The sequence below is a fragment of the Notamacropus eugenii genome, chromosome 5 (genome assembly GCF_028372415.1).
Source record: "Notamacropus eugenii isolate mMacEug1 chromosome 5, mMacEug1.pri_v2, whole genome shotgun sequence".
In the NCBI taxonomy this organism is placed as follows: Eukaryota; Metazoa; Chordata; class Mammalia; order Diprotodontia; family Macropodidae; genus Notamacropus; species Notamacropus eugenii.
The window spans coordinates 235,129,135-235,142,995 of NC_092876.1; the positions used below are offsets into that span (position 1 = coordinate 235,129,135).

The 13,861-nt window shown below is 35.4% G+C and overlaps 1 protein-coding gene across 4 annotated transcripts in view; it reads left to right on the forward strand.

The window, feature by feature from the left end:
* Window positions 1-13,861, forward strand: part of MAP3K20 (mitogen-activated protein kinase kinase kinase 20) — a 209,835-nt gene that overhangs the window by 93,454 nt on the left and 102,520 nt on the right. For all 4 annotated transcript variants that reach the window (XR_011967694.1, XM_072612348.1, XM_072612350.1 and 1 more), the window contains exons 3-4: window positions 617-704; window positions 10,828-10,929. Coding sequence is in view for 3 of the 4 variants with exons in the window: in XM_072612348.1 (XP_072468449.1) it covers window positions 617-704; window positions 10,828-10,929 (190 nt within the window). In the remaining variant the exon portion in view is untranslated. The remainder of the gene's footprint in view (window positions 1-616; window positions 705-10,827; window positions 10,930-13,861) is intronic.

Genomic DNA, 13,861 nt, shown 5'->3' on the forward strand with positions numbered 1-13,861 from the left:
TAAAATCATTTATCTATTTTGATATTATCTTTGTATACAGTTTGAGGTGTTAGTCTGTTTCTAGTTTTTGCCAAATTGCTTTCCAATTTTCCCAGCAATTTTTGTCAAATGGTAAGTTTTCTCCCCCAAAGTTTGGATCTTTGAGTTTAACACTAGATAACCATGGTCATTTACTACTGTGTATTGTGTACCTAATCTATTCCACTGACAAAAGGATATTTTTAGAATTTATTTTTGTTCCTGCAGAAAAAGGAAACTCTTTAGACTACTCTGTTGCCTAAGATAAGCACAGTGTATTTAACTAAATAAACAAAACAAAATATTTCTGTCCAGGAAGAAAGACTACAAAGGAATGTTTCATGTATTTCTATGCACCAGCCTGGTCTCCAAAAGACATATAGAGCATAGCAGAGGTAGAATTATTCACATATATTACAGAGTTAAAATTTGACAGTTTTTCTAAAGTCAACAGGTTTTTGCATGAAGCATTTGTGTACACAGAGAGAAAACAAAAGCCTGAGAGACAGATAGAAATTGAACAATTCTGATTTATTAGAACATTCTGTAACTGCGAAAATTGTACTGTTATACAAATTTGTCTTTTATTTTTCAACAGGCAGAAATACTCAGTATCCTCAGTCACAGAAACATCATCCAGTTTTATGGAGTAATTCTTGAACCTCCCAACTATGGTATCGTAACAGGTAAGACCTCCTTTGTCCTGAGGCTTCCTCCCGTACATACAATTTACAAGGCTTTTTGCTACAAATATGTTAAAATGCTTAGCACTAGATACAGTTATGAACTGTATTCTTCTGTCAGATGTCACTTTTGTTGCCATAAAGCATTAATAAAACTGATTATATCAATATAATTAGGAATGGTGTTTCTACTTCTACCCATGTTTAATTGTGCTAATTATATCTGAGTAAATGCTATTTAAATGCACTTGCAGCTGCAATACCAATATTTGAAGGTGCTGTTTAACTAAAATTTCATTTAATTAGTTGAAATGAGCGATGCTTTTTGCAACTCTGTGACCTTTTACAAATTAAGATTTCTTGAGCTATTCGTGTTGTAATTCTTTACAAGGCATTTTAATCCCATTAGAGCATTCTTACTTCAAGGTCTCTGACATGAGAACAGTATTTTTCACATTTGGTCATTTGAGTTGATAATGACCTTGATCTAAATCATCAGTTAATTAGGAGCAGCAGCTTAAAACTAAGTGAAAATGTATTCCCTAAAATGGAACATGTAGAAAATTTTGCACCTCTTTTTTGTACTTTGTGCTTGTATGTATTTCTGTTCTACAGTAAGAAACTGTTAAAACTACAATGTTGGCTATGATAACCATAGGATTTAATTTTAAAGAACCTCTGACATTTCTAACAAGAAGATCCTTGGTTCAAGCTGGATATAAAAATTTTAATTACTAGACATTATCATGTAGCAAAAGTAGATGTGATGAGTAATTTAATCCCTTCTTCACAGGTCTAATTTTAATTACAATCCCACTTTTTTTTTGAAGACTGACATTAATAATCTTAGATACTTAGACTAAGTAAGATGTCACTGAATTGTTGAGTTTATTGGCCCACCTTAAGATAGTACTACACAAGGCTTTTCCTTATTCTCAAATATTTCTCTAGTTTCCAACACAACTTATGACTTAGTGGCAGTAGCTGTGGTGGTGTTGGTGGTATCAGTGGTAGTCATAGTAGTAGCAGCAGTAGTAGTAGTAGTAGTAGTAGTAGTAGTAGTAATTGTAGTGGTGTTTAACATGGCAGTGGATAGAGATCTGGTCTCAGGGCCAGAAGAACTGAATTCAAGTCTTTCCTCTGGCATATAGTGTCTTTGTGACCCTGGACAAGAAATTTAACTTCTCAGTGACTCTATAACACCTTTAGGACCCAGAGAAGATTCTGACCTCCACTGGTAAAGGGAATTATTTTCTTCTTCTGAGTTCCCTCTACCAATGATACCACAGATATTATTCCTATAGGTTTTTAAAGTTTGCAAAATGGTTTTATGTACATTATCTCATTTAAACCTGACAATTACCCTATGAGATAGGAGTTGTGGATATTACTCATTTTTATTGTTGTTTTTCAGTGGCATCTGACTCTTTTTGACCCCATCTGGGGTTTTCCTGGCAAAGATACTGGAGTGGCTTGCCATTTCTTTCTCCAGCTCATTTTACAGATGAGGAAATAGATAAACAGGGTTAAGTGACTTATCCAGGGTCACATAGCTAGGAAGTGTCTGAGACCATATTTGAACTTAGAAAAATGAGTCTTCCTAACTCTGGGTCTGTTGCTTTATCCACTGTACCATGCAACTGCCCATTATTATTTTATAGATAAATAACCTGAGTTACATAAGCAGGCGCATGGTGGAGCTGGCTTATACTAGCTTGCAGGAGCCAATTGTTATATTTTCAGTGTGAGCATTCATACTTTGTAAATCAGCAAGCACTACAAATCAGGACTTTATTATTTTGTTGATTATCTAGACTTAAGAAAGTAATGGAGATTATGTTAATGCAGCACATGAAGTTTTAAATGTGTGGTATATATGTAAGAGAGACAGTTGTTAAGCATTTATCAGCATATCCCTACATAGAACTTACAGCAAGTGTCAAAGACAAGATTTTAATCAAGGTTCTCCTGACTCCCAACTCCAGTATACTATGCATTAGGCCAGGCTGCTTCTCAACTGATTATAATCTCATCCTTTTAAAGATGGAGAAATATAAGCATACCCAAAGGTAAGTTGCACAGAACCTTTACCCAGGTCCCTTATATGAAATTCAGATACCTCTATTTTGCTTCTTCTATTCAAATACCTTCTGTTTTGCTGTCTTAATATCATTAAGGCTGGATCATTACCTAAGATGTTGGATTTTTAAAGTTATCTTTAGATTTTAATTGCTATAATTCAAATTATCTACATAGCATCTGTGCTTTTCATTAACTTGAAAAACTATCTCCTATTGACAGGGAGTTACATTTATGAGTGGAATTTAAGTTTTTTGAACTTTGAAACAGTAAATGTCGGCTAATATCATCATCATCACAAAAATCGCCATTATCAAAATCATCTCTGATAGCCTTCTGGATTTCTCTCCTTTTCTCCTAAACCTTTCTGTTCTTTGTTCTGCTTAGGCTTAATCTACAGAAATGCACCCAGTTTGATGATGCCAAGGCAGGCTTATCCTTATGTGACCTATGTGACCCATGCAAGTGTGTCACATCAAATGAATTTGTGCTCTTCTGCTTAACTAAATCAAACTCTTTCATCTTCTTTGGGTATTTGAGAAAAAGGCTTTCATTTAAACAAAAGGAGAAACTATTCCTGATGTTGTTTGGAGGGAAAGAATCAAAAATGGGGCTGAAGGAAGGGTGCAGATTACTTATTCCATAGGTTGGTTTATAGATAAGATAGTCTCATTTCCAGCTATCTCGCTGACATCTAAAAATGTCTAATTATGTTTTCATTGTTAGATATGCTTCATTTAATTTCTTTCATTAATATCACAGTAGGCCAAAGCTTTGATTTCATCCAGTCCTGTAGCAGGAGGGCAAAATGTAAAAAGAGCACTGGAACCCTAAATCAAATTGTGACTTTACTGTTAAATTCTGGGATGAAACTGGGCAATTCAGCCTCTCCAGCACCTGTAAAATGAGAAGGTTGAATTTGATTACCCCTAACATCCCTTCCAATCACCTGTGATCTCTGTCCCTCCCACACCACTCAGAACACACTTGTAGGGAGGAAATCCCTTCTCCAGGATAAAAATTCATACAGCTGGAAGAGACCCTAGTGTGTCACGGAATCCAATCCCCTCTTTTAAAGATGAGGAAACTGATACACAGAGAAATTAGCCAACTTGCATAGGGTCCCATAACTGATATTTTAGGCAGGAGTTAGGCCCCAGTTTTTCTGGCTCCAACTTCAGTGCCCCATCCACTACACCTTAGAGACTCTCAATTGATCTACAAGAATCTTGTTTTCTATTTCACTTTAGAACAGAAAAGTAAATAAGCCACCATCCCTGCATGCATCTAGCATTTTTCTTTTAAAGCAAGAAAGACAAAGTATAAAAGTTTAAATCCCAAAAGGCTACATGGAACCCTGAAGTGGAGTCATCTCTGGCTTGGAAGGCATTATTCCCCATTACCAGAATGCAGATGCTTATCTTTCTGCCCTTTTTGTGTATAGTATTTGATTTTCAGTCATCAGCCAAATTGCATGAACTTTTCCAACATGCGTTTCATAAACTCAAGACCCAGTCAGAATAATGTATCATCTCTATCGTTACCTGTTCTGAGTATGCCAAGTTATGGAAAGAAAAGATGTTAGGCAAAAAAGAATGCTGCTAACTTCACCTAACATATAAATGTAGGTTGATATGATATGATGTAAATACAGATTATCTTTGAAAGAGATTAAATCCAGCTTTGAGTCACTGGTAGTCCTGCTTTTCTGTCAGAGGCTAGAGGATTAGACAGAAGTTAGACTGGCTTACTGTTTGACTCCATCCTTTGTTGAGGGAAAAGATTTATTGTTACAGGAAACCACAGGCATCTTTAGTTAGGGCTTGAGGGGGAAAATTCTTATCAAAAGATTTTGTTTGGGTTTGTTTATTTTTGTTTGGGGTGTGTGTGTGTGTGTGTGTGTGTGTGTGTGTGTGTGTGTGTGTGTGTGTGTGTGTGTGTGTGTGTGTGTAGCTTTCTCATGCTTGTAAAAAATCTTTAGGACTGTGAGGAGGACGCATGAGACAGAGAGGATAAGAGGTGAGCCAAAGGGAATGTGGCCCTGGCTTTTTATCAAAAATAAAATGAAGTTGGATTTGCAAGTAGAGCTTTGAGCCCCAGGAAAGAACAGAAGCCTCAGCAGAACAGAAAATCATGTCCTTAATATTCCAGATTCAGGAGACATACTAGCTGTGACTACTTTTATTTTATCATCTCTTTGTTCCTCATTCTAAGAGACATGGGAGTAATCAGAGGAGACCTTGATTTATTTATTGAAAACTTTCAATTAACCTGACATTAGAAGCTGTGGGTCTTTGTTTGAAGGACACACCTCTTTAAAGCAAACCTAATCACTAGGAGCCAATCATAGGATTTCCTTGAGTCCCCTCAGTAAGATGCTAAGGTAAGTGGTAGTCTCTGGCCCCACCAACAAAGACCACAAATTGTAATCCCATCACCTTGATTGTAGGATGGAAGTTCATCAAATAAGGGTCCCCCCCCCACCCCTTATACTTCTTTCTAGAAGATAAAGACTAGACCTTTGATTTAGTGGAATAGGGAGCTCCCAGGTAAGGAAATTACTTCTACTAATGTAGGTCATCACCTTCTCTGCAACTTGTGGTCACCTAGTTTGGAAGAGTAATGAATTAAATGACTCGCCCAAGTGTATATCAAAGGTAAGACTTGAAATCAGGTAGTCTGTGCTCCAAAGACAGTTCTATTCACCATGCCATCCTATTTCTCATACCTGTTTTTGGTAGCAATAATTATTTAGAGACAGCTAGGTGATTTGGTATATAGAGTGTTGAACCTGGATCTAAGAAGACCTTAGTTCAAATCTCACCTCAGACATTTACTAGGCTTGTGACCCTGGGCAAGTCACTTAACCTTATTTGCCTCAGTTTCCTCCTGTAAAATGAGCTGCAGAAGCAAATGGCAAACCATGCCAAACTTTGCCAAGAAAACTCCAAATGGGGTCATGAAGAGTCAGTTACAACTGAAAACAACAATAACAATGACTTAGAAAAACATGGTAGGGAATAACATAAAGCCAACCCTCCTTCCAGATCCACAGTTAACCAGGAGGGAAAAAAATCCGAACCTCGCCTGAACAAAATATAAATCAGACCTGGAGATCCAAAGAAAAAAAGGTTCCTGACAAAGCTGGTCTAGAACCCTGAAGAACCGTGATCTGGAAATCAAAAGTTGTATCTAAGGAGTCATAATGCCACCCTGTTGTATGCATTTTTATCAGCCTGTGAAAAATTTCAAAATCTTCATATATTTACTCACCTTCAGTTGACTCTCTGTCACATGACCCACATAGGAAGTTTCAAACTTTAAACACACACACACACACACAAAATGAGTACAGAATTTCATATAAGCTATCCAGTCACTTTTCCTCCTATTCAATTCTAGGCCTGATTCTATCCCAGCATTTATTTGCATAAATCTATGTGTATTTATGTACAAGTGTTTATTTTTGTAATTTTATGATTGTATTATATTTATAGGTATAGAATATACATATATATCCAGGTATGCACTAAGACTTTTGGGACATGCTACATATGTATCTGTACACATATGTATATAATGATTGATAGATCATTCCTATGAAGAGTTCATATAATTGTATAACATCATCTGAACATTAGACATTCTTCAGAACTTGATTTTTTATGGAGAGTTAATCCAAACTCTTTTGAGTACTTACGAATTTTGTCAAGAGGCTTTGCAATGCTTAGGAGCTTGATGCCATCAATACCTGAGGGGCCTCATCATCTATAGAGAATCTCTCTTCCATTTGGACTTCACTGCTGTTTACTGGATAGACTGCACAACCCTGTCAAGCCTCATTGGAGAGCACATGTGCCCCTATTTTATGCCTCACATAATCTTTCAAAGAGTCTCATATGATTCTTCATGTGCATGGGAGATGCATTAAGGAAAGCCTTTAAAGTGGCATTTTTGTTCTGCCAGTTCAAATGCTTTCTTACAGTCAATACACAATAATTATAATGTGATCTTTTGTATCTTCAACAAGAAAGTAATTAGTCAGTAATGTGACTATATAGATGTGATGTGCTATAGAATATTATTTGTAAAAGTCTACCTATTTTCTGAGATTCTATCTCACATTTATCAGATTTGAAGTTGACAAAAAGGAAAACTACAAATATTGGAAGGGTTATGGGAAGGCCCATTAATGCACTGATGAAGGAGCTGTGAATTGGCACAGCCATTCTAGAAAGCAATTTAGAACTATACCCAGAAAGTTACTAAATTACATACACCATGACCTGGCAATACCACCCCTAGGCTTATACCCCCAAAGAGATCAAAGAAGCGAAAATGAACCATATGTCCAAAAATATTTATAGCAATTCTTATTGTAGTGGCAAAAACTGGAAACTAACCGGGTAGGCCATCAATGTGGAAATGGCTGAACAAAATATGGCATGTGAACATGAAGTACATTATTCCATAAGAAATAATTAAAGGGATGATTCTAGGGAAATCTAGGAAGGTGAGCAGAATTTGGAAAACAAGTTTGTATTATAATAACAACATTGTAAAAAGAAACAAATTAGAAACAATTAAGAACTCGGGTCAACGCAATGACCAGCTCTTAGGGAATTTCTCAGCCCAGAGATCTAAGATTTTCCTAAAGAGTAATTCCTCTCACCTTGGTCCATTTGATTGGAAGTCAATAAATCAAAGCTAGAAGATAAAAAGTTAATTAGCATCACCTGATGATCAGTTGTTTGGTGGCTAGGGATTCCAACAGAACATGGAGAGATATACACATCTATAGGGTTTTACACAGCTAGGTGGCTTAGGGGATAGAGTGCTGGGCTTGGAGTCAGGAAGACTCATCATCCTGAGTTCAAATCTGGCTTCAGACATTTAGTAGCTGTGTTACCCTGGGCAAGTCACTTAACTGTGCTTGCCTCAATTTCTTCATCTGTAAAATGAGCTGGAGAAGGAAATGGCCAACCACTCCAGTATCTTTGCCAGGAAAACACCAAATGGGGTCACAAAGAGTCAGACACAACAAATAGGTTTAGGGCAGGTAGCAAAAGAAGCCTGTTGGGGGAGTCTGGTCAGCCTTTTTCCTTATTTGTGAGGTTGAGAGGTTGTCAGGTGATGTGGGGAAAGAGGGGAATGTCTAAATGTCTAAATTTTGGAGTAACTTTGATGTCTCATATCCAATATCACAGAGGCGGTTCTCTGTAGTTAATTTCATCAGACTCAGAATATCTATAGGGGACCAAAGGACTAAAATAGTGAAAACTTCCTTTTGAGATGGAAACAGACTGAGAGGCTGTCTTCATTTATACAACCCTGGAGGCTACATTTCTTTGACCTTTAGGTTTACTGTATCTGGCACGGTACAAAAGTTTGGTACATTTTCTTCACACAACCCTGATTCCAGAGGACTGATAATAAAGAATACTCTCCTCTTCCTGATAGAGAAGTGATGGACTAAAGATATGGAAGTGAAATACACATTTTTATACATGGCCAATGGGAAATTTTGGTTTCCTTGACCGTATGTTTGTTACAAGAGTTTTATTTTTTTCAGTTGGAGGAAGAAGGTAAGGAGAAAAACAATGCTTGTTACTTGAAAAAAATAAAATTTAATAATAAAAAACAAGCAAATTAGAAAGTCTCTATATTCTCAAAGATGCCCTCAATACATGTTTGATTATGTGCATAAATAGTTTATAGAGATGAGAAAGTAAGAAAACAAATCAATAGTTATTGGTTTTTCTCAATCTCCTTTTCTACTAGTTTGTATAATTCTTTAATTTTTTTGAGTCATTTGGTAACCTCCACTTCTTATGATTTCCCCCAAGCCTCCTTTGTGTAAGTTGGACTAGTTTTTGTTTGCTTAGTGACATTTCTGATTTTTCAAACAGATGTTAGAGGTCAAATGTAGTTGATTCATTGTCATTAGTGGAAAGAATAGTTCATTATAAAATCTTGACTAATCTTTTCCAGTTTTCATCCGTTTGTTGTTCTCCCCATTTCATCTAATTGTGTCACTTGTAACACTTTTGATAAACTTTCCTCTCCTTCTATAGCTACTTACTATCCTTTCTTCCATAAGATTTTATAAATAAATTTATATTTTAATCTTGTGTTAACATTAACTTCCACATCTTTTCCCTTGGCAAAAACATCAAGTTTTGCTGGTCAAAGAGGTTTGTCAAGCCTTCTGGTCACCTTGTTGTGTCATTTTCTTTTTGTATGTTTAATTTCCTTACTAAGCAGTCAGAGTTTGTATTGATGTCTGTTACTTTGTCCATTTCCCATTTTTTCACCATCCGTTGTTTAAATAGGTCAGGTTAGAAATGCTTTAGTTGCATGCTCTATCTTAACATTTTTTATTCTTTCTTCTCATTTGTATTAATTTTCCCCTTTGTTCTAAGTGGGTAGTATATACACTGAAAGCTGATTGAAAAACATTCCCACATTAGTAATACAGGTTGTTTCCTCTAAGTTATGGTCAGTTTCATTGGATGTGATGCTAAGTGGCTCTTGCTATACCCATAGCCTCAAAATTCTGTAAAGAAAATATATATATGTGAGACTTCTGTGTAGTCTATGAGTCTCTGGCTCCTATTCTTTCATATTACTAAGTCATCTTTCCCAATATAAATACATTTTTGCCATGCTCTTCTATAGCCTCTTTTTCACTGAAGTCATTGCATATCAAAATATATGTTAATTAAATCTTGGGTTTCTTAATAATTCTCCATAGAATTTTTCTCCCTCCTCATTCTGCAATAGATATTGGCTCATAAGATGCAATTATCTTCATTGTGGCCTTTTTATAAATGTTCATCAAGACTGCTTTCATATGAGATGATGAAATATCCCACAAAATTACATTACTAGATGTTTGTTGAAGCCTGATTAAAACCAACTCCACCAATTCCTTTATTTGTCTTTCGAAAAGGACCTGTGAGATAGCCTTCCATTTAGCTGCAACTTCCATTTGTCTTTTTATAGAGAGAATTTCAATATTGAGATGATTCAGTTTCTCTAGCAATGTGTCCACCAAAAAAGAAATCTCACATTTAGAGAACCAACAGTTAAGTTAATATTAATAGATGTTCTAAAAATTGTGTGATTTTTAACAACTGTCACCACTCTGCAGAAACATAGAGGCTTTGCACAGGCATGGTAGACATTTTATGTTTTTTTGTGTTTTATAGTTTGCTGTTGCCAAAGAATTCATGACTAGTGGCCAACCTATGAGAGGTGATCCCTTTTGAACTTAACTACATTGATTCTTGGGATGTAAACACTATGATACCAGGTCTCTGCATGAAACTTACTTTACATGAGGCCTTAAAGGTATATAGCCTTTAAGAACAAAGACCCACCATTAAACTGTGATGAAGCATTGGAGAAGTATTTTGTGGAGAATTTCATGTCCTTTGTTCTTTGCAAAGATACTTTTCAGTTTTGAAAAAAGTAAAGTTATGTGTTGTAATAGTGTTAAGTAACAGTCATTAAAACTGTGAAGGGTAAAATTGAAATTCTTCATTTGAAGAACTGTCTTTTACCAATTCTACCACTTCACATAAACAAGCATTTCAAGAATGTCTCATTATTATCCTACATATGCTCTGATATACACATTTAGCAATCTGTGTAATGTAAATACAAGTTTTTTTTAGGTCCCTTTTTTCATACCTTTATTCCAAACATATTCTTCAAGGGTTCACTAGTTTTATTTCTTTCATTTCTATATAGCAGAATTTTCTTCCCCTCTTTGAATGTAAATACATTAAAATTTATTGTGTAAAGTCTACACTAATGGGTTTTACCTTTGAGATTATTTTTCTAGAACAACCTTAATTTTTAGAAAATTTAGCATAGTGAATTGTTAAATTTTCTAGTATACCTATGAAGCCTTTCAAATAAATCATTTTACTATAGGGCTCAATTCTGCTGTCATATCAGGAGTTCAAGGCTTGTTTCTGAATCATCAAATTCAAGTTTAGAAGAGCATTTGTAGTTCTAATATGCATATCTTTTTTTTCAGAGTATGCTTCTCTAGGATCATTATATGATTACATAAACAGTAATAGAAGTGAAGAAATGGATATGGAGCATATTATGACTTGGGCCACTGATGTAGCCAAAGGTAAGAGAGTTTTATGATTTTAAGCCTGTCCTGAAATAAGAACATAATGAAAAAATTTGCTTTTCTGGCAGTAGAGAGTCATATGTCCTGTTGTACTATATCCTTAAATGATTTTTCCCTTTCCAGAATGAATATACTAATACTCAACTGATCCCTGTAACAAAATTTAAACTTATTGTCTTCTGCTTTTTTCTTCATCATTTGTACTCTCTTTTCCTTTTCTAGCTCCTTTTCTCTTTTCCCTGCCTCTTTTTTTTTCACTCTGCTTTTTCTTTCCTTACCTCCTCATTTACATTCTTTTTTCTCTCCAATCAGCATCAACAATTCAGCATCACATGACAGGGTAATTGACCATCTTACCACTCTAATTTCTTGACACATTAGATGGAGAAACTATAATGCCATTGTTCTGCAAGACTTGGTTTATACTCAGGCCCAAGGAGAAACTGATTTATCGTTGGATTAGTTCTACCCTTTTTGTATACATGATATATGCTAAAAATAGGAATCACTTTCAAAAAATATATCATTCATGCTGCCATAAAAAACAGTTCAGATTTCATTTTATATTTAATATGGTCTTGGAAATCACTCTTGGAAATTAAATATTTTTAACCTACAAAATCCTCAGAATACTAGCCAATAAAATGTCTAATCCTTTTTTTCCTCATAAATTCATGTACAACCTAATGCTTTCTGAAGTAATTCAAATTCCATTTATTTTTATCTGTTTTTTTCCATTTTCACAACTGTGAACCTTTTGGAGTTTTATTTTTAACTATCTAAGTTGCTCTGGAAACAACTTGACCTAAATAATGAAGGCTAATAGTTACATTGGTATTCCAGCAGCAACTCCTGGGATGCCAATGTCCAGATTTTCTTGGAGCAATTAACTCTGTGTAACTGATCTAAAGGATAACAGGAGAAACAGTAAATTGAGAATGATCAAGAATTTGAGGCTTGACTCAGATACTTCACACCTGTGATTTTGGACAAGTTCCTCTCATTTCAGTTCCTTCATCTGTAAAATGGGGACAATTATACTTGCTTTACTTACTTTACATGGTTGTGGAAGGAACATGCCATGTAAATATGAATTGTTACCAGTATGTAAAGTAGCACCTTTATTCATCTGTATAAAATAATATTTAATAATGTTTCATTATCAGGAAAGGGAGCAAATCCTATCCTGTTTTGATTAGTAATTTATTGGTTGTTGTCCTTCATACTCGAAGAGGACCAAAATGATATCACTAGGTTGAGGTCAATATACAGTGTGTCTGACTATGACTGATGAGACCAATATGAGCTCAGAAGGCTCTGCCACAGTCAGGAACAAATAGTCTATATGAATATTTGGAGTGAAGATGTCTAAATTTGCAAATCAAAATAAAAAGAGAGTAAGATATTGATTATCAGAAGCAATGCATTCCTTTTGGAATTATCCTATTTGGGGCTCAGCCTGGAAGATAATATACCTAGAACTGGTAAATTCTCTTTCAGAATTTAATTCTTTTCAAGGCATTTTGCTGTAATATCACAGTCATCTTTGTGTGGATCCATATGATATGACAAAGGGCTGGCTTATCTTTAAGTAAAGATCACACAGTGTTATTATTAGAAGTCCTGCTGCAACAAGAACCATCCCATTTAGCCTATCAAAACAACCTAAAAGTAGAAGCAGTGTAAACCTGAAGGCCCCCCCTTCCTGACGCTGGATTTACCTAGATTTTCATTTACATTATTCAGTTATATCCATTTTACACAAATGATGGTCATTTTGCATCCTGATAAACTTTTCCTAAGCATGAGAATAGGTACAAGCTCCTATCTATCCCAGAACAGCACCTCTTTCAACCTATAAATCCTATTTATAGAGGTCATTTGGCTCTAAGCTAGCAGCATCACAGCCCTTCCCTAAGGGATCCTCTGGGTACTTTGGCAATAGTGCAGGAATAAAAAGACTTAGCAAACCAGGAGGGAATACAGGAAGAGACGCTTGAAAGAGCATTGGAATTGGAGTAAGAGGATCTGAGTTCAGATTCCAACTATACTATTTAGTAACCTATGTAATTTTATGTAAATTATCTCACCTCTCCTGACCTCAGTTTCCTCATCTGTAAAATTATAGGGTTGGACTGTCAGTTAAGAAACATTTATTAAGGGCCTATTTTGTGTTATAGTCACTATGCTAAGGGTTGGACCAAATGGTATCTAAGGACCTTGCCAGTTCAAAATCCTCTGAACTGACCAGATGGAGGAAGTATGTGCCATGACTGTAAAGCAACATATAACTGTAACCTAATTCTTCAGGCATTTCCCCTTCAAAATTTCAAAAAATGTTCTGAACACTAGCAGCAGCATTGGAATAATTCACCATAGTAACTGCTGTGTTATTTAAATCCAGAAGTTTCAATTTGTCTGGGGGAGAGAACCAACCTGGATACTTTAAAGTCACATTATTTTCATAGAAGAAAGAAAGTTATATTATTTTCTAAAAATAGAGGGGAAAGAGAAGAAAGAGTACTACAGTCATGGCTTTAGTCTACTATTATAAGGAAACGTAGAACTTAACAGCTTAGAGGGAAAGACTTGGTTTTATACATTCAGGATCAAACATTGTGGGCTTTTGAATTTGACCATCATACCTGCCAAAAGCTTTAAGAATTTTCAATACTTTGAGGTGGTGAGAGACCAAAAGATGAAAAATTCAGTGCAACTAAGAATTCTCATACGTTTTAAAGGAATAGGTACCTTGCACTTCTCTGATGAGATGGCAGTTTAAGAAAGCAGAAAGGCTGTCTATTTTTAAAGACAGAAAAACCAACAACCTGATCTTGAACATTTATAATAGGCATCTATGGGTCAATTTTCTAAAAGTATGAAATAACTTCAAGTTTTCACGTCTCCTCAAAAGACACATATCAAAATC